The sequence below is a fragment of the Argopecten irradians genome, chromosome 11 (genome assembly GCF_041381155.1).
Source record: "Argopecten irradians isolate NY chromosome 11, Ai_NY, whole genome shotgun sequence".
Taxonomy (NCBI): Eukaryota; Metazoa; Mollusca; class Bivalvia; order Pectinida; family Pectinidae; genus Argopecten; species Argopecten irradians.
The window spans coordinates 29,259,744-29,285,123 of record NC_091144.1 but is presented as its reverse complement, the minus strand read 5'-3'; the positions used below and the strand labels follow the sequence as shown (position 1 = coordinate 29,285,123).

General features: G+C 33.8%; 2 protein-coding genes and 1 pseudogene across 2 annotated transcripts; 1 reads left to right on the top strand and 2 right to left on the bottom strand.

The window, feature by feature from the left end:
- Positions 1–64: 64 nt before the first annotated feature.
- On the bottom strand, positions 65–16,356 carry LOC138334535 (leucine-rich repeat and immunoglobulin-like domain-containing nogo receptor-interacting protein 2). Its single transcript, XM_069283190.1, has 4 exons — positions 15,568–16,356; positions 10,236–10,908; positions 5,491–5,521; positions 65–1,150 (listed from the first exon to the last, which is right to left on the bottom strand). Exons 1-4 carry the CDS (start codon positions 15,653–15,655, stop codon positions 800–802), a joined length of 1,143 nt encoding a protein of 380 aa, XP_069139291.1. The 5' UTR covers positions 15,656–16,356; the 3' UTR covers positions 65–799.
- Positions 7,506–10,321, bottom strand: LOC138335239 (toll-like receptor 4; annotated as a pseudogene).
- Positions 16,357–20,016: 3,660 nt separating the features above from the next.
- On the top strand, positions 20,017–24,591 carry LOC138335234 (toll-like receptor 4). Its single transcript, XM_069284224.1, has 2 exons — positions 20,017–20,494; positions 22,027–24,591. The coding sequence occupies exons 1-2, from the start codon at positions 20,431–20,433 to the stop codon at positions 24,441–24,443; spliced, it is 2,481 nt and encodes an 826-aa protein (XP_069140325.1). The 5' UTR covers positions 20,017–20,430; the 3' UTR covers positions 24,444–24,591.
- Positions 24,592–25,380: the final 789 nt, after the last annotated feature.

Here is a 25,380-nt window from a genome sequence, read left to right as displayed (position 1 = left end):
TATATCAGATTTTACATTTATATTAATTATTATTAATTCATAACATATGGATATACATGGTACAGCGATAATACATTCTGAAGATATCATATCACCAAGAGTATAAAAACCTGCTTAGATAATGGCGCTTATTCAGAATGAAATGAATGATTATTTATGAACTTAGATCTTTTTTACATTTGAATTACGTTCAAATACTGTAACCGTATTAACACAGATATATGAAATACATAAAAAAATGTAACATAAATGTCTGTTCAATTATTAGAAGCGATATCAATTCTGATGAAATATTATTTCCTTGTTATAAAGATATATTTGGTACATATTTAGACTTAAAGTCACCATTTCGTCTTAAAATCCGACTTGACAATCTCTCCCAAAACTTATTTTTGGCTCCAGTAAATTTGTCCAAAGTTGTGTTACTTTCATTTGGCCAATGTTGAGGACAGATGGTTGTCCAGTTGTTCCGGATAAATTTAGGAAATTCGCTCTTTTTTATATCGTTAAACAAAATAAAAATATTCTTATTTTCTCGTCCAACACGGAATGAATATTCATAACTTAACCTCATGGTGAATAGTAGCCACGCGTCAGGAAATGCCACTGAAATATAATCACATTGGCCAGGTAAACAATACTTATCATGACACACAAAAAAATAATTTCTTTCTTCTATAGTCATTGCACTTTTGTTTAACCATACAATTGAAATCGTTTTCACAATATAATATGACAAGGTCATTTATGTATAAACTTTATCTGCATTATGAAATCGACTCTGTTACATTTGGGGATTTTAAATCCGATTTTCGTCTAAGAATACGTCTGGACAATCCTCCCCAAATCTTGTTCTAGCACCAGTCATTCTTTCCATATTGGTGTTACATTCCTGATGCCATCGTAACGGTTGTATGACTCTCAAGCTGTTCCGAATAAGTTTTCGAAATTCGCTCTTCTTTATGTCACCCAGTAGGATAAAGATATCCATTTTTTCTCGTCCAATACGAAATGAATATTCATAAGCTAACCTCATAGTAAATGTTGTCCATTCTCGATCTAATGAAGCATAGCTAACAACAAATACAATCTGACGTGATGAGTCTATAGCGTCCATGATGTTATCAGCTATATCTCGTCCTGGTATATCCTCACAAATTCAATTCGTTTTTCATCATACCAGGGTGCTAAATGTATCTCTCACCCAGCTCCGATCTTCGTCGCAATATGAGATAACGATATCATTTCTGTATTTTGTAGCTTCCGTAGGATGACGGCACAAAAGTCGTAACCACACACTACGTCGCCATGCCTCTCTTGTTAGAGTACCAAGCGTAAAGATTATAAAGATTATAGTTACAGAAACGATACGCCATGTTTGAGAAACACAATCCTTCGGGTGATCGGGTGGTGTAGTGGTTAAGCCACTCGCCTTTCACCTAGCCGGCCGGGGTTCGATCCCCGGCACGGACGTGAAAAGGTTAGGGGTCACCTGCCCGATCACGTGGGTTTTCTCCGGGCACTCCGGCTTCCTCCCACACTAAGATCCATCGCGCGCTTACATCCGGGCCATCGAGAGTGATTTACATAAGTTATATAACTTGTTTCGTAATCGATGTAAAATGAATAAAGTTTATATTTATATAGAAACACAATGATCTTTGAATTGATCGAAATTTTCTAGTAATTCTAGTAATTCGGTACCTCAATTCCTTCTGACGTCATACATAAAAGTTCTCGCTTATTGTATACCACAATAGTGGCTTCTACCCACGAAAGGAGCTCCAAATTTTCACAGTTACATTTTAAGGGATTCCAATGTCACACAATTTGGAAATCATTCGATTTGATTTTCATTTCATCAAGTAACGTAAAATGGGAATAATTTTATTTAGTTATGGATTTATTGCTTATATCAAGATTCTCTAATACTGTTAAGTTATGTAATATCTCTGTAGGAATCTGGTCCATGTGATTTCCAGAAAGATTTAGATGTTCGAGAGTTTTCTTCTGGTCTGCTAACAGATGTTTATGTATTAAATGCAGGTTATTTGAGGAAAGATCGATGATAGACAGATTCTGAAGCCTTTTGAATAATGCGACTGTGTTCTGACTAAAGCCGCGTTCGATATTGCGTTGCCTTGCAGTTAGTCGAGACAGATGTGGGATTTATGCAAACATATTTGGATTGACTTCTGAAAAGTTGACTCCGGAAATGTCTAGTTCCTTTAAATGGACCAGTCCTTTGACAACACCATATGAACATCTAAATATTCTTTTTAGAATAACCTTCTTCAACACAGTCAGATTATTTTTGCTTATAGGCATATTAAATGTATACCCATTTAACGTATTGTCAATAAAATCCACATACGTAAAATTTGTTGGTAAGAAAACTGTTCTTTATCTACTAGAGATACTTCGTTTTCGAAAAATATTCATCACAGTATGCCTTACTAGCTGGCGAGTCAATGAACGGAAAAGACCTATCGTAGTAAGTTGTTGTGGTAAATAGAACATATTTTCTGAAACATCTAGTTTCTCAATTCACGATTTAGTTTTCCGTGTGGTAATGGCATTTGTGCCTATTGTTGAGATAGCATTATCGATCAGACGACGTTTCTTTACACTAATTGTTCCGAGGTTATATATGATGTATGAATTTTGCAAATACATTTGGTTTAAAAATTCGTTTCCAAACACAAATTCTTCAAAAATATCTATAGTAAGAAATTCAAGATTTGGAATAGATGACAAAGCCTGTTCTGGATATACTTTACCGATATGGAAGTTGTTCTTTGAATTCGGAATGTCATTAACCTTTCAGAGATTCGAAGCTATTCACATCTACTGAATATTATTCTAATTTGTTGTCTGTTAGATCAAGTTCCTCAATATTTGGGGCGTTATCGAATGCTCCGGACGTGATCCGAACTAGTTTGTTGTTTTGAAGATATAATATCGTTAACAGTAGAAGATCAGGAAAGTAACCTCGTTCGAGAGAAGTTTAATTGTTGTTAGTGAGATCCAAAACTGTGGTATATATCTGCGGGTAAATCCTTAGGTACAAGAAGCAGACGACATCCGGAGCAGATCACGTGACTTGTCTCTTGATAGTTTGATGTCTTACAGCAAGCCGGAAGTGAAGCTAGAAGTAACTAAGATTATGGGTGATTACATTTATATCATTGCTTTATTAGTAGTTAATAATACACATACACAAGTAAAAATGAATACAAGCTCAGTTGTTCGAAAATGCAAGGGGTGTTCAAATAATAGAACCGATGGCGAAATATTTATAAGATAGAAGAATAAACTGTCTACCGGATTATGATATTACCTCAACAATAAATATGACTACTTACTACTTACCTGAATTTTGCAATACACAAGTCAACAAAACACAGGTTATGGTGACGAATTCTTTGATATCACTTCTGCGCTGTAATAAATGAATTAAAGATGGCAGGCAAACCAACTGCGTAATACGACTATTCTGTATCATTTAACTTCAAAAAGCCCATCTGACAAATACACTCCTATCTAAGTGACACTTATGATCTCATATGTCTTTAAATGAGGCAATAAATCTAAGCAGAGGACCTTTTAACGTTTTATTAGGTTGAGCCCATGAAGTGTTGTGTTCATAGTGCATAGCAAATAAAGGTATAAATACTCCGAGTGGAAGGTGTGCATTAAGACGTTTAGTCCACAATCATTAATGTATTATGTATCCTTTATAATGATTTCTGCACGTTGTTACATTTTGATCTGTGATATTTCTTAAACTATTTTTGAGAGTTGCTTTCTGCACTGATTTCCGGCAAAAACATAGACAAATTCTGAGTTATTATGTTTTATTTTTCTTAATCACAAGTAGAAAATCACGATAAAATATTATTGACGCGCTCAATAATATCGCTCCTATGTAAATGCTAGCATCCCTATAATTTACAAATTGCAATTACGCCTCGTGACGTCACAGCGAAAACAAAATTGGTATTTTCTAGGTATATTTTAACATTTGTTTTCAGAAACTAGGCTGTGTTTATTTTTGAAGATATAAAAAGCTTAATTTGCGTTGCAGTCGCGGCAAGCCTCAGGTTTTACAACATTTTATGATCCTCAGATAGACTATCCCTATCCTTCATATCCAGATATAAAGAGTCTTATAATATTTATATAACACTTGTTGATTAACACCACTGAGGGTATAATTGTCAAAAATATCATATTTATTTATACATTTTGTATAAATATTGGTGTAATCAGATTATGCAATAAACAATTATATGATTTATTACTCCGATAAACATGATATCTACAAACTAATTTAACCTGGTCTTTGTTATATATGTTCCCAATTTTAAAATATTTGTTTTTCATTTGTATTTTTATAATTTCCATGCACAATATTGACAGTCATTTAGAGACGTATCATCACTAGTTTGTCTGAAGCACAGACTTATTCAAAAAATAACTTGAAACTCGTTTAGGTTTTATTAGTTTAACGTCCTATATTGGTTTAACGTCCTATTAAGGATGTACTCCTCTTAGAAGTCAAATTTTTCTTGTATTAATCTTTTTATCATATAATTTTTTGGAAATAGGAGTTCATACCATGAAAGAAAATGGAAGAAAAAAACATATGTCCGTGTGCTCGTTTTTGAGATATTGTCACTCAAAGATACCAAAATGACAAAATAGTGGATTATATGGGGATTTAGCCGTTTTGACCACATAGAATAGAATTCATAAAGCCATAATTCCCTAACGAGGTGTTTGATATGTATGGATGTTTGTAGAATTTATTTTCAAGTAGTCTTTTTTACAAATATACCATTTATAATTAATAAGAGTCATATTTTTTCTCAGAATAACAACATATGCTACCCCAACCCCTTGATTTAGAACTCCAAAATGCACCATTTTAGTCAAATTTAACCCTTTATAAAAAAAGTTCTGGTATTAAACTTTTGTCTATAGTTTGCATATCATTGGGAAAGGGTTGTTCTTTCTAGATTAGGCAGAAAAATGGAGGGTCCGTGTGTTTACCTTTTTGCCCCATTTAAATATTTATAATTATCATGAACCTAGTAAAGATTTAAGTAAAAACAATTTCAGTAAAAAAATGGTAAAACAGTGGCTCTACTCAAAGCGAAAAAAGACACAATTTCAAAATGGCCGCCAAATGAACAATTTCTTAAAATCCTTGTATAAAAAATCAATTTTAAAAAAATGTAATTTTTTGACAAAGTTTGCAACTGGCCACATGCTACAGATATTGATAAATCGTATTTGAAAATCTCATAACTTTTTGATATATGCCGAAACGAGACTTCAACGGGACTGAAACCACAGAAGAATACATCCTTAACAACCAGGGTCATTTAAGGACGTGCCAGGTTGGTGGAGAAAAGTCGGAGTACCCGGAGAAAAACCACCGACAAGCGGTCAGTACCTGGCAACTGCCCCACATGGGATTCGAACTTGCGACAGGGCATGTTTATTAATTGCATATCTGGAAAAAATATATAAAATTAAAATAGTTGTAAGAGCACGAAGATATCAGATTGATATACTGAGCTTTTAATGAAGGTTTTTTTAGTGTATAATGAGTGGACGTTATACAATGGCGAAGGAAGTGTTGTAAAAGATTTAATTACACCATGAAGAAACATAAAGTTACGTATATACACGTTAGGTGTATCAAACGGGTATATTCGGACTTTTGAAAGTGTGCAAATTGTCTATGTATTTCTAGCAGGGAATAAATATTTTGAGTATCTGATATATACCATTTTGGGTGTTTCATTCAGGGAATATTGAACAACATGATTCAGTGACTTTAAATTAATTTTTATGTGATCAAAAGGCCGTAAATTCACTATAATTTTATGTATATTTTCTGTGTTTATCTAATAATTATTAATATTCTATTTTTCATCTGTTTTTCATTTTACATCTCTATAATTTTCTGACTTTAATAAAGAGTTATCTGTCCTTATGTGTAGGTATTGATTGACTGTGTGTTTAATGTTATACTTTTCAGAGAAAACGACGTCAATTTTGCTCAGGAAAATAATGACGTCATGGAAAGGGAGGTAATCTGTAATTTGTTTTAAATCCAAATGCAATACCAGTTTATTCGGTTGTAATATAGTAATGTAAGAAATACATTTATAATCTCAATTACTTCATCCTGGAAATGTTATATAAATGAACGAACAAAGTAATTTTTTAAAATCGGATATAGACAAATCTTAACCAATTTCGTTGCATTTCGTCATAAGCAATACCTAAACGGGAGGACATTTAATATACAACGACGCTGCATATATGGCATGTAATATTTAAGTATACTTGTATCATGGAGTAAAGCGAAAGTATGGATATGCCAATCCGATGATTTCATCCCATCAGCTTAAAAAGGAATGCTATGTTTTAATAATAATTAATATTTGATTCAATTGATTCAATATTACTCTCATCTATTTAATAGACGTACATACAGAGTTTATAGTCTTTGTCCGATTGTCAATGTAAATCTACACAATATATAATTACATCCAGAAACTTTAAACACGAGTAAGAATACCTTTGAAGATCGAACATTCGACTACCGTAAAGAAATATTCAAATATAATTTCGCATACTATTGGATGTATGTATTTTGCGGGCTAATAGGAATAACGGAAATCTCGAAAAAATGTCAAGATCAATAATCAAAGAATTTTCGCCGTAAAAATACCCATTAATCGTGAAAATGCAATGCATAAACCACAATGTCCCTAAAATTCAAGATATTTGTATCGATGTCGATCTAAGCTATATCTGTATTTAAGTGTTGTAAGAGCAAACTATCGGAAATCTCGCAGTTCACTTTTCATGCCGAGTTCGAATTAACAATATTTGACTGGTTGGTTGTATTGTGTTCGTGTTTTTTTTTCCAAATGACTCACTAGACCTTTCGTTTTCAACCTCAAGGAGATAAGGGCTGACCTAGTGGAAGTATCGGATATCAGACAACGACATCAAGGAAGAATGCTCTTATCATCATAGTTTCAAATTCATATTCCTTCACCCAGATTTATATTTAATTGTAGTTTGAAATGATAATAAAAAAAATTCTTTGGATGAATCAAGTATCGATGATAAGACAGAATAAATTTACCGTGAAACGTTATTAAAAGGCATTAAAAATTCTAAAAAACATTCAAGTTATTGATTATGTGTATATCTTGAAAGACAGTCCTATATCTAAACACCAAATCAATTTCAAACTCCTTTGATACGACATCTCAAACGATCCTTAATTGTTGTCGTTATTTTCATTCGCGTTATGAATAAACAACAAGCATTGTTTATAGAAAAAAAGTTTGTCTTGTCTCCGAAATCATTTCAGTCCCATCACAAATACCAAACAATTAAATATATTTACTACAATTTAATTGTACTTTATTTGATATTATCACAAAGCTTATGAAATAAAACGAATTTGCAGAAATAATTATCTTAATATATAGAGGATAGTTTGATAGCGCAAACACATTATAACATCTGAAAATTTCCATAACCTTAGAAAATCATCAAAGAATAATTACAAAATGATAATGTTAAGACATTTCTGTAAGGCAGAAAACAAAATACATCCGAAAGTCTTGTGTCTTTTGCACTTGTCGTACCCACGTACATTCCGTGAACGTACACGTATAGAGATTTCTTTGTGTGAAGGGTAACATTACGGCTTTTAGACAATGATTAGTGTTTGCGCATCCGTTTATGTTAATTACGGAAATTAATATGAAGTCACTCGCGATAACACGCGCACATGTTTTAGAGGCATTCGAATGCAATTTATTATGATATTTGAACGTGTTCTTTTTAGGATACAACCTGTGAAATATATTTCTAATGTTATAAAATATATTACTAATGCTATAAAATATGTTACTAATGTTATAATATATATTACTAATGTTATAATGTATATTACTAATGTTATAATGTATATTACTAATGTTATAATGTATATAAGTACTAAGAATATGTATAGTTAGCCTAATTGAAACGCCAAAAATTATTATATTCTCGCTTTATTAGTTATTCTATAAAATACTAGTTAACACGAAAACACGTACGGGTACATGCATAATTCGATTACACATGTATGATGGTACTATGTGTGGAATTCTTTACATTCGTATCATTACTTCCGGGTCAAATTGTGGGACGACTTTCCTGACGAATTGATTCATTTTGGCAGATTTACGTCGTAAATGCCGGAAGTATGTGGCAAACATCAAAGAACCGCGCCATGAAATGTCATTGAAATATAATCACAATGGCCAGGTAAACAATACTTATCATGACACAAAAAAGTAATTTCTTTCTTCCATAGTCATGGCACTTATGTTTAACCTTCCAATTGAAATCGTTTTCACAATATAATATGACAAGGTCATTTATGTATATACATTTTCTGCATTATGAAATCGACTCTGTCACATGTGGGTGGTTTTTTTTTTTTTTTAATCCGATTTTCGTCTAAGAATACACCTCGACAATCCTCCCCAAAATTTGTTCCTAGCACCAGCCATTCTTTCCATATTAGTGTTACATTCCTGCGGCCATCGTAACGGTGGTATGACTGTCAAGCTGTTCCGAATAAGTTTTGGAAATTCGCTCTTCTTAATGTCATCAAGTAAAATAAAGATATTCATTTTTGCTCGTCCAACAAGTAATGAATATTCATAAGTAAATGTTGTCCATTCATGTTATAAAGAAGCATAGCTAACAACATATACAGTTTGACGTGATGAGTCTATAGCGTCCATGATGTTATCAGCTATGTATCGGCTTGGTATGAAATCTTTATCTTCACAGCAAAATTCAATTTGTTTCTTATCCAACCAGGGTGCTAATGTATTTTTCACCCAACTGGAATCTTTGCTACAATACGAAATATAGATATCGTTCGTATATTTAGAAGATTCTTTAGGATGACGGCACATAATTCGTAACCACACACTACGTCGCCATGCCTCTCTTGCTAGGATACTCGACACAAAACAAATTACTGTAAGAGTGACAGATATGATAAGCCAACTCTGAGAAACACAGTGCTCCTTGAATTGGTCAAATGATTCAAGGAATTCAAATATTTTCATTCGTCTACCTTCTGCGGTAGAACACACCAATTCATCTTTCTTATACACCACCGGCGTTGTTGATATCCAGGAAAGGAAATCCAAATTATCACAGTTGCACACTAAAGGATTTCCAAATAACACAATTTGGAAATTGTCCGATTTCAATCTCAATTCATCCAGTAGGAAATATTCATATTCTGTGAGTGTAGACATCTGATTATTACTCATATCGAGCCACTCAAGTGCATTTAAGTTTTTAAGTATGTCATGAGGAATTCGATCCATGTGATTTCCAGCAAGAATTAAAGTTTTGAGAGAAGTGCTCTGGTCGTGTAGCATATCGATATGTAGTCTGTCAATGTCATTCAAAGATATGTCCAGGTAGGAAAGGTTATTAAGTCCTTTAAACAAAGAAATGTTTGTGGCAAAGATTTTTTCCGAAGTGACATTTACTGGCTACCAGCTGCGATAAACTTGGAAGGAACGAAAACATGTCTGGATTTGGCTCTGAACAGTGAAATCCTGAAATGTTCAAGACCTGCAAGTGTACTAGGCCTTTGATGAGTCCGTTGGAACACACAATGTAGCCGCTCGAATGACTGATATCAGCTACTTGGAGATTGTTACCTTTCGCTATGGTTGCGTTTTCTATTGTCATTGATATGTCATTGTATGCCAGTTGAAGATAAATAAGACTTGCTGGTAAAAACAACGTGGTTCTTCTTGAAATCATAGCGCTTCGTGTAACGGTTGTAGTAATGTGCTCAGTGTACAAGCAGTAAAAATGAGTCAGTGATGAGAAAAGGACCAGAAGAGATAAGAACTGTCCGGAAGCGAACTGGTTTCTTGAAATATCGAGAACCCCAATACACGTTTTAGTTTTCCAGGATGTTACAACATTAGTACTTATTGCAAAAATGGCATTACCAACTAATGATAGCTTTTTGACACATATTGTTCCAAGATAAGAAATATCCGTTTTCGTCAGTACCACACTTCGAGAAAATCTTTCACGGAAGTCTGTAATTGACAGAGAATTCATTGTTCTCCCTCTTATTCCGTAGAGTCCTCGAAGTGCATCACGAATGGTTCTTTTCCAACTTTTCAGGTTTAAATCTGTAAGTCTTGTAAATGGTGATAAAAAGTTTTTTCTCCATATATACGATGTATCCCTCTATACTTAGATATGTTATGTTTGTTTGTTTTAAACCAAGGAATGAAGTATTATTCAAAGACACACCGGGAGACCATGTTGCAAACAGATATAACTTCTGTAACTGACTTAGGTTTGAAAACCCTGTATTGAAATCGAAGCCATCGAAAATGTCTAGGAATAAGATTCGAAGATTGGATAGAGTTGAAAGAACTTCTCCGGGATACATCTTTTCCAAATTGAAATTGTTTCTGTACATTTTTAATGTTGTTAGGTGCTTCAAAGACATAAAAATTGAAAAATCTATAGAACGATGTTCCAGCTTGTTATATGAAAGGTCAAGTTCCTCAACGTTGGAAACACTATCGAACGCTCCGGAAGATATTCTAACGAGTTGGTTTCTTTGAAGATTCAGTTTTTTTTTTAAATGTAGAAGCTGTGGAAATGAGCCTTGCTTTAAACCTTTCAAATTGTTGTTACTTAGATCCAATACCGTCGTATTTGTTGGTAAATCTTGAGGTATAACAAGCAGTCGACATCCGGAGCATGTCACGTGACTTTCCCTTGGTATAGTTGTGGTTTTACAGCAAATTGGAAGTGCATCTGAAATGTGAAATATTTTAAAATTCATTGACAATATAATTAACAATTACATAAGAAAATCATTTGATGCTGTATAATTATTATTTTTTCGGTTGTACATTTCGATACTTATTGTTTTAATTTATTATGGTTGTTTCTTTTCGCGAATCATCTTTGTAGTCTTAAATCCGCCATTCACTTGGAATGATGTGATATATAAAATCATGATTTTGGAATAATTTTGCGAAGATCTTAATTTCACGAGTTAGTGTTATTCTACGTGTTGAGGGAATTTAAACTCCACGTAAATATTAGCAACTTCAGCAAGTTATATGTTTATCAAATTAGTACGGTATAGTTAGTTTTGGTTATTTACTGTATTGTACTACATGAAAGCGTCATTCTCATCACATGGTAAACTAATAACATCTGGTTTATGCAGCCTTGGCGTTAAATTTGATCCTATGTGATTGGCTTATAATGTATTTTTTGATGAGAATATTACATATGAATACTCGTGATTAAATACAAACCCTGTAACTGGCTGTGGTTAACTGACCGCTTCACTCTCCGCCGACATTGGTTTTGTAAACGGTATTTTACACAAAACATTTTGTTATTTGTAACTGACACCTTACAGTTGATAACATGTTTGAAACCATAATCTACATTTGAGATACGGACCATACATATTTTTACATGATGGATTTCGAGGCCTCGGTGATCGGGTGGTTAAGATGTCCCCACATAAATATAAATAACAGTCTTTGGGAACTTATTTATCCCATAACTTAAACTCTATATTTATAACATTTGTTTTCTATCCACATTTAAGGAAACTTACCACCATATAATGCGTCATAAAATCTCTCCGCCATAAACTATAGTGCCTAAACACAGAGTCAATATTCTGTTGTTTATTACTTTGAGTAAGCAATAGTTGTGGGATAAACTACATTTGTATCATACATTATACCGCTATGTTATGTCTCATATCGAGACACTACATTTATCACGTACATAATACCGCTATGGTATGTCTGATACCGAGACAATATTTTTATTACATGCAAAATACCGATATGGTATGTCTAATACCGAAATACTACATTTATCGCATGCAAAATACCGCTATGTTATGTCTCATACCGAGATACTACATTGATCACGTGCGTAATACCAAGATGATATGTCTGATACCGGGACGCTACATTCATCACATGCAAAATACCGCTATGGTATGTCTGATACCGGGACGCTACATTTATCCCATGCAAAATACCGCTATGGTATGTCTGATACCGGAACACTACATTTATCACATACATTATACGCTATGGTATGTCTGATACCGAGACACTACATTTATCATATACATAATATCGCTGTGGTATGTCTGATACCGAGACACTACATTTATCATATACATAATATCGCTATGGTATGTCTGATACCGAGACACTACACTTATCATATGCATAATATCGATATGGTATGTCTGATACCGAGACACTACATTTATCATATACATAATACTGCTATGGAATGTCTGATACCGAGACACTACATTTATCATATACATAATATCGCTATGGTATGTCTGATACCGAGACACTACATTTATCATATACATGATATCGCTATGGTATGTCTGATACCGAGACACTACATTTATCATATACATGATATCGCTATGGATGTCTGATACCGAGAGCTACATATCATATACATAATACCGCTATGGCATGTCTGATACCGAGACACTACATTTACATATACATAACGCTATGATGTCTATACCGAATGTAGTTACATATACATAATACCGCTATGGCATGTCTGATACCGAGACACTACATTTATCATATACATAATACCGCTATGGCATGTCTGATACCGAGATGCTACAGTTATCATATACATAATACCGCTATGGCATGTCTGATACCGAGACACTACATTTACCATATACATAATACCGCTATGGCATGTCTGATACCGAGATGCTACAGTTATCATATACATAATACCGCTATGGTATGTCTGATACCGAGATCTACATTATCATATACATGATATCGCTATGGCATGTCTGATACCGAGACACTACATTTATCATATACATGATACCGCTATGGCATGTCTGATACCGAGACACTACATTTATCATATACATATACCGCTATGGATGTCTGATACCGAGACACTACATTATCATATACATGATACGCTATGGTATGTCTGATACCGAGACACTACATTTATCATATACATGATATCGCTATGGCATGTCTGATACCGAGATGCTACAGTTATCATATACATAATACCGCTATGGCATGTCTGATACCGAGAGCTACAGTTATCATATACATGATATCGCTATGGCATGTCTGATACCGAGACACTACATTTATCATTACATAATACCGCTATGGTATTCTGATACCGAGACAGTACATGATCATTACATGATACCGCTATGGTATGTCTGATACCGAGACACTACATGATCATATACATGATATACCGCTATGGTATGTCTGATACCGAGACACTACATTTATCATTTACATAATACCGCTATGGTATATCTGATACCGAGACACTACATTTATCATTAAGATACTATATAGTTATCTGATACCGAGCCACTGCATGTATCATAGACATAATACCGCTACGGTATGTCTGATACCGAGACACTACATTTATACTGTAATATACATGATACCGCTATGGAATGTCTGATACTGAGACACTACATTTATCACATACATTATACGATATGGTATGTCTGATACCGAGACACTACATTTATACTGTAATATACATGATACCGCTATGGTATGTCTGATACCGAGACACTACATTTATACTGTAATATACATGATACCGCTATGGTATGTCTGATACCGGAACACTACATTTATCACATACATTATACGGTATGGTATGTCTGATACCGAGACACTACATTTATCATATACATAATACCGCTATGGTATGTCTGATACCGAGACACTATATTTATCATATATATAATACCGCTATGGTATATCTGATACGAGACACTACATGTATGTATCAATGTCATATACCGCTATGGTATGTCTGATACCGAGACACTACATTTATCATTTACATAATACCGCTATGGTATATCTGATACTGAGACACTACATTTATCATTTACATAATACCGCTATGGTATATCTGATACCGAGACACTACATGATCATGTACATGATACCGCTATGGTATGTCTGATACCGAGACACTACATTTATCATTTACATAATACCGCAATGGTATATCTGATACTGAGACACTACATTTATCATTTACATAATACCGCTGCGGTATGTCTGATACCGAGACGCTACATTTATCATATACATAATACCGCTATGGTATGTTTGATACCGAGACGCTACAGTTATCATATACATAATACCGCTATGGTATGTCTGATACCGAGATGCTACGGTTATCACATACATAATAAACCGTTTTGGTATTTCTCCCACAATTCACAATGATATCCCGTGGTTGCTAGGGAGAAGTCCATTTACACAAGCGGGTATAAGAAAAATCCCATGCACTAGACAATTACTTGATGTCATCAATACATGCGGCGTAACCGCAGCGTGCATTGTCGATGACGTAATCAAATTTGACGCATAACGACGGTCTTGTGATAATGGCGCGTTGGAAAAGCTGGAAAGCTACTAAAATTTCATATTTCATCCTACTAAGTACGGGAGAAAGAAATCAAACTTGAATCTTTCAGATGGACAGGGCAAGCCTCAGATTGACAAGTCAAAATATTTAATTTGGGTTGAGATATTCCTGTTCACTTGACAGAACCATGTATAGAAAATACCTGGTTAGTATCTTACCATACAAGGTATGTTATTGTGTGAGACTTTGCCAAGTCATCTTGGCTTTTCGTGTCAAGCACTAAAATAGAACTTGTTTCCTAAGATACTAGCCATTTATTCTGTTAATCCTGCAACCATAATGACATTCAAAACGAAAGCAAATTGCTAGTCATTTACTTGGTTTCGTTCGAAACGAGTGTGGAATATCACTGAAACAATTTGCACATACCAAATAAATAATAATTACCATAAAAGAATTACTATTAAATACATGCCTTTGTCAAGGCCAAGAAAAAAACGACACCGCGATACGATTTTCGATGTCGTAAAATGACGTCATTTTGGTGAATGTGACGTCACTTTTAAGCGGGTTGAATGACGTTTCATTCACCTAAAGGTTCAAGTTCTGGGTCAAGTTAGAAAAAAATCAGTCAGATATGGAAGAAATCCACGCGAGCGTATTGACGGATAAAGCATTTCGTATTGACGGATACAGAACAAGTTTATCCGGCAGTAATTATCCATTAGTATGTTGCAGGATAAAATATCAGATTAGTTTGATACTTAAACACTACATTTATCACATACATGATACAGCTTTGACATTTAAGCATCGATATATTGATAAAATATATTAGCACCCTATGAAGCTACTAGCTATTTTCACATTTTTAAAGTAGGAAAATGTTGTTTTATAATCAGGTAAGCTACTTATACACACAAAATATCCCTCGTACTACATTTAAACTAAAATTAAATCATAATAATACTGCTTTACCTTACAAACATTACTCACCTGAATAATGCACAATCCATAAAATATAAAATAAAACAACAACCACTGCATCGGCCATTTCGTATCCTAATCCACTAGGAAGTGTCATTTAATCGGGGAGCCAATTTTATAAATACGTCATCCATATAGAGGGTCGGTTTCGGTTAAAATAGATATAAAAGAAACTTAACAAAACGCACGCAATAAGGGCAATGAAAACAACATTATATTCAACAACGTTGAAATTCAATATAATAAATATGGGACAAGGAAGTAATTCCAACCGTGTGGACAACAAACAAAATTGTCACATTTTCGAGGCGATCTGCCCCTTTATCAAGACATACAAAACGAACACGATTACATAATAAGATACGAACAGTAATGCGGGACAAAGCAGACAGATATTAAACTATATAGCACAATGGAGCGCAATTAACCATTCGGCAAGTGTCAGCCGAAGACCGGATCTACACAAATTTATCCATGCTGTGCGGCAGAACGCTAAAATATGAGCGATGACTGGAAAGCGTGCCACCTGTGACGTCAAATGTGTGGCGAAATTTATTAATGGTGCTGATTGGTATAGGATGCAAATTTAGTCGCCTATTTCCTCGGTGTGTTTGCAAAGAAGCAAAGTCCCAAATTTAGTCGCCTTTTGCTGGGCAGCATATGTAAATGATCAAAAACGCGTAGAACAGAACGGGGAAATGCTGGAAGTAGGGATAATAAATTGAAGAGCAAGTGATCAATTGATGTCAGTTTGTATATTTAACGTTCATTAATGCCCTATATAATAAATAGCAACACACATGATTAACAATTTACGTCTCGCATAAAATTTGTGAGGTGCTATTTGCACATTTTTAAAGTAGGAAAATGTTGTTTTATAATCAGGTAAGCTACTTATACACACAAAATATCCCTCGTACTACATTTAAACTAAAATTAAATCATAATAATACTGCTTTACCTTACAAACATTACTCACCTGAATAATGCACAATCCATAAAATATAAAATAAAACAACAACCACTGCATCGGCCATTTCGTATCCTAATCCACTAGGAAGTGTCATTTAATCGGGGAGCCAATTTTATAAATACGTCATCCATATAGAGGGTCGGTTTCGGTTAAAATAGATATAAAAGAAACTTAACAAAACGCACGCAATAAGGGCAATGAAAACAACATTATATTCAACAACGTTGAAATTCAATATAATAAATATGGGACAAGGAAGTAATTCCAACCGTGTGGACAACAAACAAAATTGTCACATTTTCGAGGCGATCTGCCCCTTTATCAAGACATACAAAACGAACACGATTACATAATAAGATACGAACAGTAATGCGGGACAAAGCAGACAGATATTAAACTATATAGCACAATGGAGCGCAATTAACCATTCGGCAAGTGTCAGCCGAAGACCGGATCTACACAAATTTATCCATGCTGTGCGGCAGAACGCTAAAATATGAGCGATGACTGGAAAGCGTGCCACGTGTGACGTCAAATGTGTGGCGAAATTTATTAATGGTGCTGATTGGTATAGGATGCAAATTTAGTCGCCTATTTCCTCGGTGTGTTTGCAAAGAAGCAAAGTCCCAAATTTAGTCGCCTTTTGCTGGGCAGCATATGTAAATGATCAAAAACGCGTAGAACAGAACGGGGAAATGCTGGAAGTAGGGATAATAAATTGAAGAGCAAGTGATCAATTGATGTCAGTTTGTATATTTAACGTTCATTAATGCCCTATATAATAAATAGCAACACACATGATTAACAATTTACGTCTCATTATAATTATAAAATTTGTGAGGTGACAATTAAAATCAAATAAAAACAATTACTACGACAATCAGTAAAATATCTTTGTAGTCTTGTCAAATGATTTTGTAAAAATCTTAACGTTTTTGTAAATCGTAATGGATTTTGGTTTCGTCCCGTCGTCTGTTTTCAACATTAGCAACGTCACGAAGATTTTGATTATCACATGTCTTCCGTTCACTTATTAACTACATCGACAAAATAATAAAAACCAACTTATAGCGTTTGGACGGTCAGGAAAAGGGTGTAACTGGAAAACTCCAGACTTAACTTGAAAAAAGGATATTGATAAACTGGCTGGAAAAAAACTATTAGTAAATAGCTTCAAGCAAGATTAATTTGATAGTTATTTACATTATATCCAAATAACAGGCCATATGTTGTTGTTGTTATATCGTAAATTCCCTCGTTGACTTGGCACCACTATAATAGCGTAGTTGTCCCTAACTGCCTCACTGTTATAAAATCCTCTTTTAAGATAAATAAAAGCACTATGTGCATAGTAAGGAGTTTATGCACGATGGTCAATTACAGCACATAATGTAAAATACTAAGGGACTATTTACAGTGACGGGTTGGCCGCAGCTCATATTAATCGGATTAGGTCTGGCAAGTAATGTTCGCTCTGTATCCATCCGCGATTTAGGAGATACATGTAATTCCTATGGTTGTGTATCTGGTGAACGTTTTCTCTGCTGATGATTTCTATACGATTGATTTCATCCGATGTTAGTGATTTCCTCTGCACAATCGGCGGGAGTGACAAATCCAGCATAAGTTGAGTAAAGTGTTCTGGATGGTCATATGAAGAACTGTCTATATTACTCTCTCGGAGTTTGTTTTATCGTAGAATTTCTGATATCCTGGTATGCTGTGCACAGTCCAAGGAAATACAATCAGTCCTCGGGGCCCTTTGTACATAATACACACGTAGGGTCTATTTTACAGTGTAGAGTGTATGTGCCAGTTTGTAGTCACACTTTTATCTCGGCTCTTTTGGCATATCATAGAAAAAAAAGTGTTAACAAAGTGGTCTACATCATTCTAGTATCTTACATTTCATTCTTATCATTCATTAGGAATAAATTGACAGTAAATATTATTCAGGATTATCATCATAAGTCCTAGATACTTTCAAAACATTTAAGAAAGTTTCTTCTAACTTGTATTTAAAAAGACAAAAAAAAACGGAAAGAATTTATGTAATATATTTTAAAAACCCATTTGACACGTCATTTTAAGTTCTAGCGTACTCAGTTTGTTTAGAAATTTGTGTGTATTTACGCCTCCCGAGGTCTGGTGTCGTCACCCTTACAAATGCTTTGTACTTCCTGGTAGGTCGACACAAAGACCTTGCTTACTTTATGCTTGCTTTGTTTATTACGTTTTACAGGTTTTACAATACAGTATCACACAGAGCAAATAATGTAAAAAAGGTGTATTTCCTGCTGAATTAGACTCTTTTTGAAAATTTCAAGTCAGACCTAGCTTGCAAACTAGTTTGTTATATTGTATACAATAAAAAATAAAATCATCAAGATATGTAGTTATTGTGTTATCTTGTATGCTCCAATAATATAATAAATACAAAAACTAACAAGGATAAATGAATAACATAAAACCTTGAAAGGTGCTACGGATTCGCCTATTTAACTTTTTCAGGTAAAAAAGGGGCATTAAAAAGCAAATTTGTCACATTTTGGAATAAAAAAAATACTATTGTGAGGTATACTTTTTCTGGGATTTTCGTATTTCAAATATGTCAATTTTTAATTTTTAAATTTTTAAAAGAATTTAAATTAAAAAAATCGATTTTTCTTCAGATCTATTTTTTCAGAAAAAAAAGAAAACACGACTATTTGGATTCAATTGTTAACAATAATTAGGTCTGGATTTAGTTTCTTAAAATTTTTCGTTTTATTATTGAAAATAGTTATATATAGTTATGAATTATATATCGCCTACTGAAAGTATAAACATGAGATAGGCATATTCTTTATATATTAAGGGATGTTACATGATGGAAATTTTTTTACTAAGATATCCTCAAAATCCGGAATATTCAGTCATTATTACAAATCTTTCAACATATGATTTTAAGTGCTTTTTGTGATCTGTGCACATATAAAATCAAAATATAAAAAAGCAAACGAAATCCTTCAGAGGAAACCAGAAGGAAATTTCCAACTTAATATACATTTTATCTCACTTATTGGATTTTAGAGCGTCTATGTGTTTTTTTTTTGTATCTGTCGTTTTACGTTTAGTTCGTGGACGTACACAAACATGAATAAGAGGAAGGAATGTCTTGGTGTAACGGAAAAACACTGCAGCTTGTAGATTGGAATCCTTTAATGTTAACTGAGAATTCATATGAAATCACTCGTGATACCAAGGCGCGCTTGTTTGTGAGGGATATTTAAATGCACTTTAGTATGATATATGAGCGTGTTCTTTGTGAGAAATCACCTGTACAAGTTTATGTGTATAGAAGAGGGGGGAATCGGAAATGTACACTGTTATGGATGTCCGATTTTATTTTGCATAGAAAAAGTGTAAAAGAGAAAACATTGACCTCACATACATACTAGTATCAAAATAATTAAGTTTTATTTACATTTATTTGAATTCTTTTCATCAAACATTCTCCTATGTAACCTTAAAAGAAAACGACTAAACTTAACGAAATGGCCGATAAGGAAGTGTTATTCTTTGTGATAACATTTGATCAGATATTGCCATTTTGTTGAAATAATGACGATTAAGAAATGTACTGACCTGAACTGAGACCTTCAATTCGTCGTTAATATGGAAATGCTATTTGAAGGTATTCAAATGTAAGAGCCACTCTATAATTATATACGTGCGTATGATATAAGTCGCTGTTTGCATATGCACCAATACAGTTCATGTCTATAGTCAAACACACTCCAACACAAAATCCAATTGTAAATACATTTGGCACACGATATCAAATTCCAGTCCTCCAAGCTCGATTAAATATACAGTTACAGGTACGAAAAATACTTCCTGATAGGTAGACATTTAAAATGGCCGATACAACGATATCCACCTTACTTACATTCTGTACACTGTGGACATTCCGTTCATCTGGTAAGTGATGTTCATTGTTCTACAACAGTTTTTTTTCTTCATATTAATCTCTTATTTTCGACTATAAAAATGACAATAAATTGTACCAAAAGTGGTCCGTATCCAATCCTTTATATCTTCGTATAAAATGCAATTATATGGTTGTTTTAATTTTATATGTTATATCTCTATAATGTATAATATCGATACAATAAAGTCATATGTAATGATTTCTATTCTGTTGGTCAGAAATGTGAATCGTGGTTTTTTTGGGGTAATTAGGGGTTTTAACGCATGGGTGAACAGACCAAATGTTTTTGTTTTGTCTTTTGTACTTTGCATTCAACATTGTATACAATGGATCTCCGATATGGTAAGAGATACCCCAATGAAGATGTCACCATACTATATGAGATAAGGTCAAGGTGTGACAGCAGCATTTTAGATATTGCTCAAAATCCAAAATGGTCGTTATGAACTTATTTGCTATTTTACACGTAGATTTATATCTCGTTAGCGGCTCAGCAAATTTCTTTCATTTTTAGGATATGTTATGTAGAATAAAAAATTAACAAACATCTTTGAAACACTTTTCTGCAAAACGCCAACTTCCGGTTAGAAATAAGGGTCAAAGTTCAAAAGATCAACTTTTCGATAAAATCATTTAACAATCTTCTCAGGTTCTGGCAGACCAGGAGACCTGTTATTGGGCATGTAGCGTGTTGAGATAAATGAATACAAAATGTTAATTTGAGTGACCTTGACCTTCATTAAGGTCAAAGAAACCAAAAAACTTATTTTTAAGCGACTTCTTGTTAAGGTTTTGAATGTCTAGATACCTGTTATTGCGTATGTAGCATGGCAAAATAAATGAGTACCACGTTTGTTAATATGAATTGCATTGACCTTCATACCACAAGGGCCAAAATCTTTAAATCTTGAAACACCTTCTTGCTTAGTTCAAAATGGCCCAGATACCTTATGGCTAGTAGCATGTTCATATTTGTTTACATGAATGATATTGAACTTCTTTCAAGGCCAAAACACCTGAAATGTTTAAAAGACTTCTTTTGGCGTTCTTGAAAGTCTAGAGACCTGATTCCGGACCTTTGGCATGCTGAGATAAAGGGCTACCAACTTCGTCAATATGAATGACCTTGACCATATTTTATAAAAGCCCATCAAAAATCATCCAATGACAATTTATAGTTTTATTTACTAAAGGTTTAGGGTAGCCGTTATACAATCAATACTGTATTAACATGTTTATAATATAGGGTTAGGTTTGGTTGTCTCGTTCAAGTTATATGTACCATAACTGCGCAATTTTTCATCATTTATCTCGTAAAAACATAAGGTTTGATTAAACCAATTAAGTTTCAAGTCAAGTGATTTCTGATATAAATGCTATAATTTCCATTAAGTTTTGTATTTCGTTGAATGTCATACGATATAAAACCAGGTAAATAGTTATAAAAATGATTTATGTATTCCTCACTCATTAATTATATATTGCCATTATCAAAACTCAATGCTTTTCTATAACCATTCAGATGCACTTCCTGTTTGCTGTAACACCATTGAAAGGCCTGGAGAGACCCACGTGATATGTTCCGGATGTCGTCTGCTCGTTGTACCTAAGGGTTTGCCGTCAAATACGACTAGTTTGGATCTAAGTAACAACTATTTTACTTCCTTTGAACGGGGTTCATTTCCGGATCTTCCACTGTTAAAAATATTGCATCTTCAAAGAAACAAACTAGTAAGGATCACGTCCGGAGCATTCGATAACGTCCCGAATATTGAAGAACTTGATCTCACAGACAACAAACTAGAACAATTATCTTTAGATATAAATGTCTTCGAAACCCTAAAAAAGCTAAAGGAAATAAAAATTCAAAGAAATAAATTCCATATTAGAAAAGTTTATCCAGGACAGGCTTTGTCAGCCATTTCGAATCTTGAATTTCTTTCTATAGATATTTTTCAGGGATTTGTGTTTGGAAACGGATTTTTGAACCAAACACATTTACAAAATTTATACCTATCCTTTCAAGGCAACGGTACCGTGTCTTTGTTAAACGATTCATTTGACGGACTTAAAAGATCAAATATAAAAGTACTTAGTATCAAAGCACCTTTCAAAAAGATCGAAACAAACACTCTTGCTCCCTTTGGAAATCTTACCACATTAAAATGGAGAACTTTAGCAGTCACTTTAACTTTCCGTGATGCCCTTCAGGGACTATACGGAATCAGAGGAAGAACAATGGATTTACTTTCAATCAATCGATTTCGATATATTTTTACTACTGGCGACGATCTAAGGAAATCTGATATGTTTAACCTGGGAACAATTTGTGTAAGGAAACTCCATATGATCGGTAATGCTATCTCAACAATAGGCGCAGATGCCTTTATCGCATGGACTACTAAAACATGCATTGAGGAACTAGATGTTTCAGACAATATGTTCTATTTGCCACAACCACTTACTATGTTGGGGCTTTTCCGTTCATTGACTTGCCTACGAGCAACGCATACTGAGATGAATATTGTTCGAAAGCGAAGTATTTTTAGTAGAGAAAGAACATTTTTCTTACCCACAAATCTTACCTATGTAGATATGACGGACAATTCGATTTCGGGGTATTTATTTAATATGACCATAGCAAAAAATAATCTGACTGTGTTGAAGATAGGTTATTCTAATAAGATTCTTAGATGTTCATATGCAGTTGTCAAAGGACTAATACATTTAAAGGAATTAGACATATCCGGAGTCGACTGTTCTGAAGTACATCCAAATATGTTTGCAGAAATGCCTCTTCTCTCTCGGCTGACTGCAAGGAAATGCAATATCGAACGCGTCCTTAGTCGGAACACACCCGCAATATTTAAAGGACTTCATAATCTGTCTTTAATCGATCTTTCCTCAAATAACTTGAAATTCATACATACACATCTGTTAACAGATCAGAAGGACACTCTCAAACATCTCAACCTTTCTGGAAATCACATGGACCGGATTCCTACAGAGATATTACACAATTTAACCGTATTAGAGAATCTTGATATTAGCAATAATTTCATAACAACATTAATCTATTCCCATTATACATTACTTGATGAAATGAAAATCAAATCGAATGATTTTCAAATTGTGTTACATGGGAATCCGTTAGTATGTACATGTGAAAATTTGGAGTTCCTATCGTGGGTAGAAGCCACTAATGTGATATACAAAAAGCGAGAACTATTATGTATGACGTCAGAAGGAATTGAGGTACCGATAGCAGAATTTCTCGAAACTTTCGAGCAATTCAAAGATCATTGTGTTTCTCAAACGTGGCTTATCGTCTCTTTTACTCTAACATTTATATTCTTCGTGTTTGGTGTTCTAGCAAGAGAGGCATGGCGACGAAGTGTGTGGTTACGAGTGTTGTGCCGTCATCCGGCGGAAGCTACACAATATACAAACGATTTATATATCTCCTATTGCGACGAAGATCACATTTGGGTAAGAGATACATTAGCACCCTGGTTGGATGAGAAAGAAATCGAATTTTGCTGTGAGGATAAAGATTTCATACCAGGCCGAGACACAGCTGATAACATCATGGACGCTATAGACGCATCACGTCAAACTGTATTTGTTGTTAGTTATGCTTCTTTAGAAAGAGAGTGGCTACTATTCACCATGAGGTTAACTTATGAATATTCATTTCGTGTTGGACGAGAAAATATGAATATTTTTATTTTGTTAAACGATATAAAAAAGAGCGAATTTCCTAAACTTATCCGGAACAACTGGAAAATAATCCGTCCTTTACGATGGCCAAATAAAAGTAACACGACTTTAGACAAATTGACTGGAGCCAAAAACAAGTTTTGGGAGAGATTGTCAAGTCAGATTTTAAGACAAAATGGTGAATTTAAATCTAAATATGTAACAGAGACACCTTTATAACGAGGAAAAAATCCTTATTGGTTCTGCTTCTTATAAATGAACAGACAAACACAAACAAATATTAAGTTGCAATGTTCTTTCATTGATCTATTATACGAGTGTAAAAACGTTTATACAATTCTAACTTAATTTAAATGTACAATGTAAAGCGAATAAAATTAGCATTAGTATTTTATTTCTTTAGGAATAAGTGCCGTTCGTGTTCTGACCCACATTTTTATATTCTTGGGGATATGAGATCTTCAGTAGGTATTATAGCGGTAGCATCTATATCCATATGCAATTAATTGGGACTCTGTATATCACGATCTTATAATTAATGTAAATACAAAATCTGAACAAGACTATTTCACTGTATTGTAATGATGAATAAGCTAAATATCTCTATTCTTACATTGATCCGTATTCTGGTAACATTGATATCATCCATAAGACGTTTAAGTTCACTATACAAATAGAGCATTTTGATATGGTCGATACATGGTTATATTAATCAAAGAAAAAATATGGACCGTGGACGCACCTTCGAGGTCGATATTTTTCTGTTGTCGATATAACCATGTATTGATCAAAATCAAAATGCTATAATTGTTTCATAATTTTTCTGGATTTTTTTTACATATTGAAATGAGTGTGAAACTGAATGAGCATGGCATTGTAAATTCTGCTTCGTGATGACAGTTACAATCCTATGATTCTGTAACAAGTATAATTCAAAAACAACATATGAAAACAGTATCAATTGATGCACTTCAAGTTTTTATTACATGAACCCGTTACATACGTGTTTGTTTAACAGGGTTATATTTTGTAATTGTTTAAATAAGTCATAACATGTTATGATATATTTTAAGGTGTGTGTATCTTTAAAGTAGTATTGAGATTTGTATGGAGTGTGCGCCTTTAATGATCTTGAATATAGGTATGAGAGGAATGT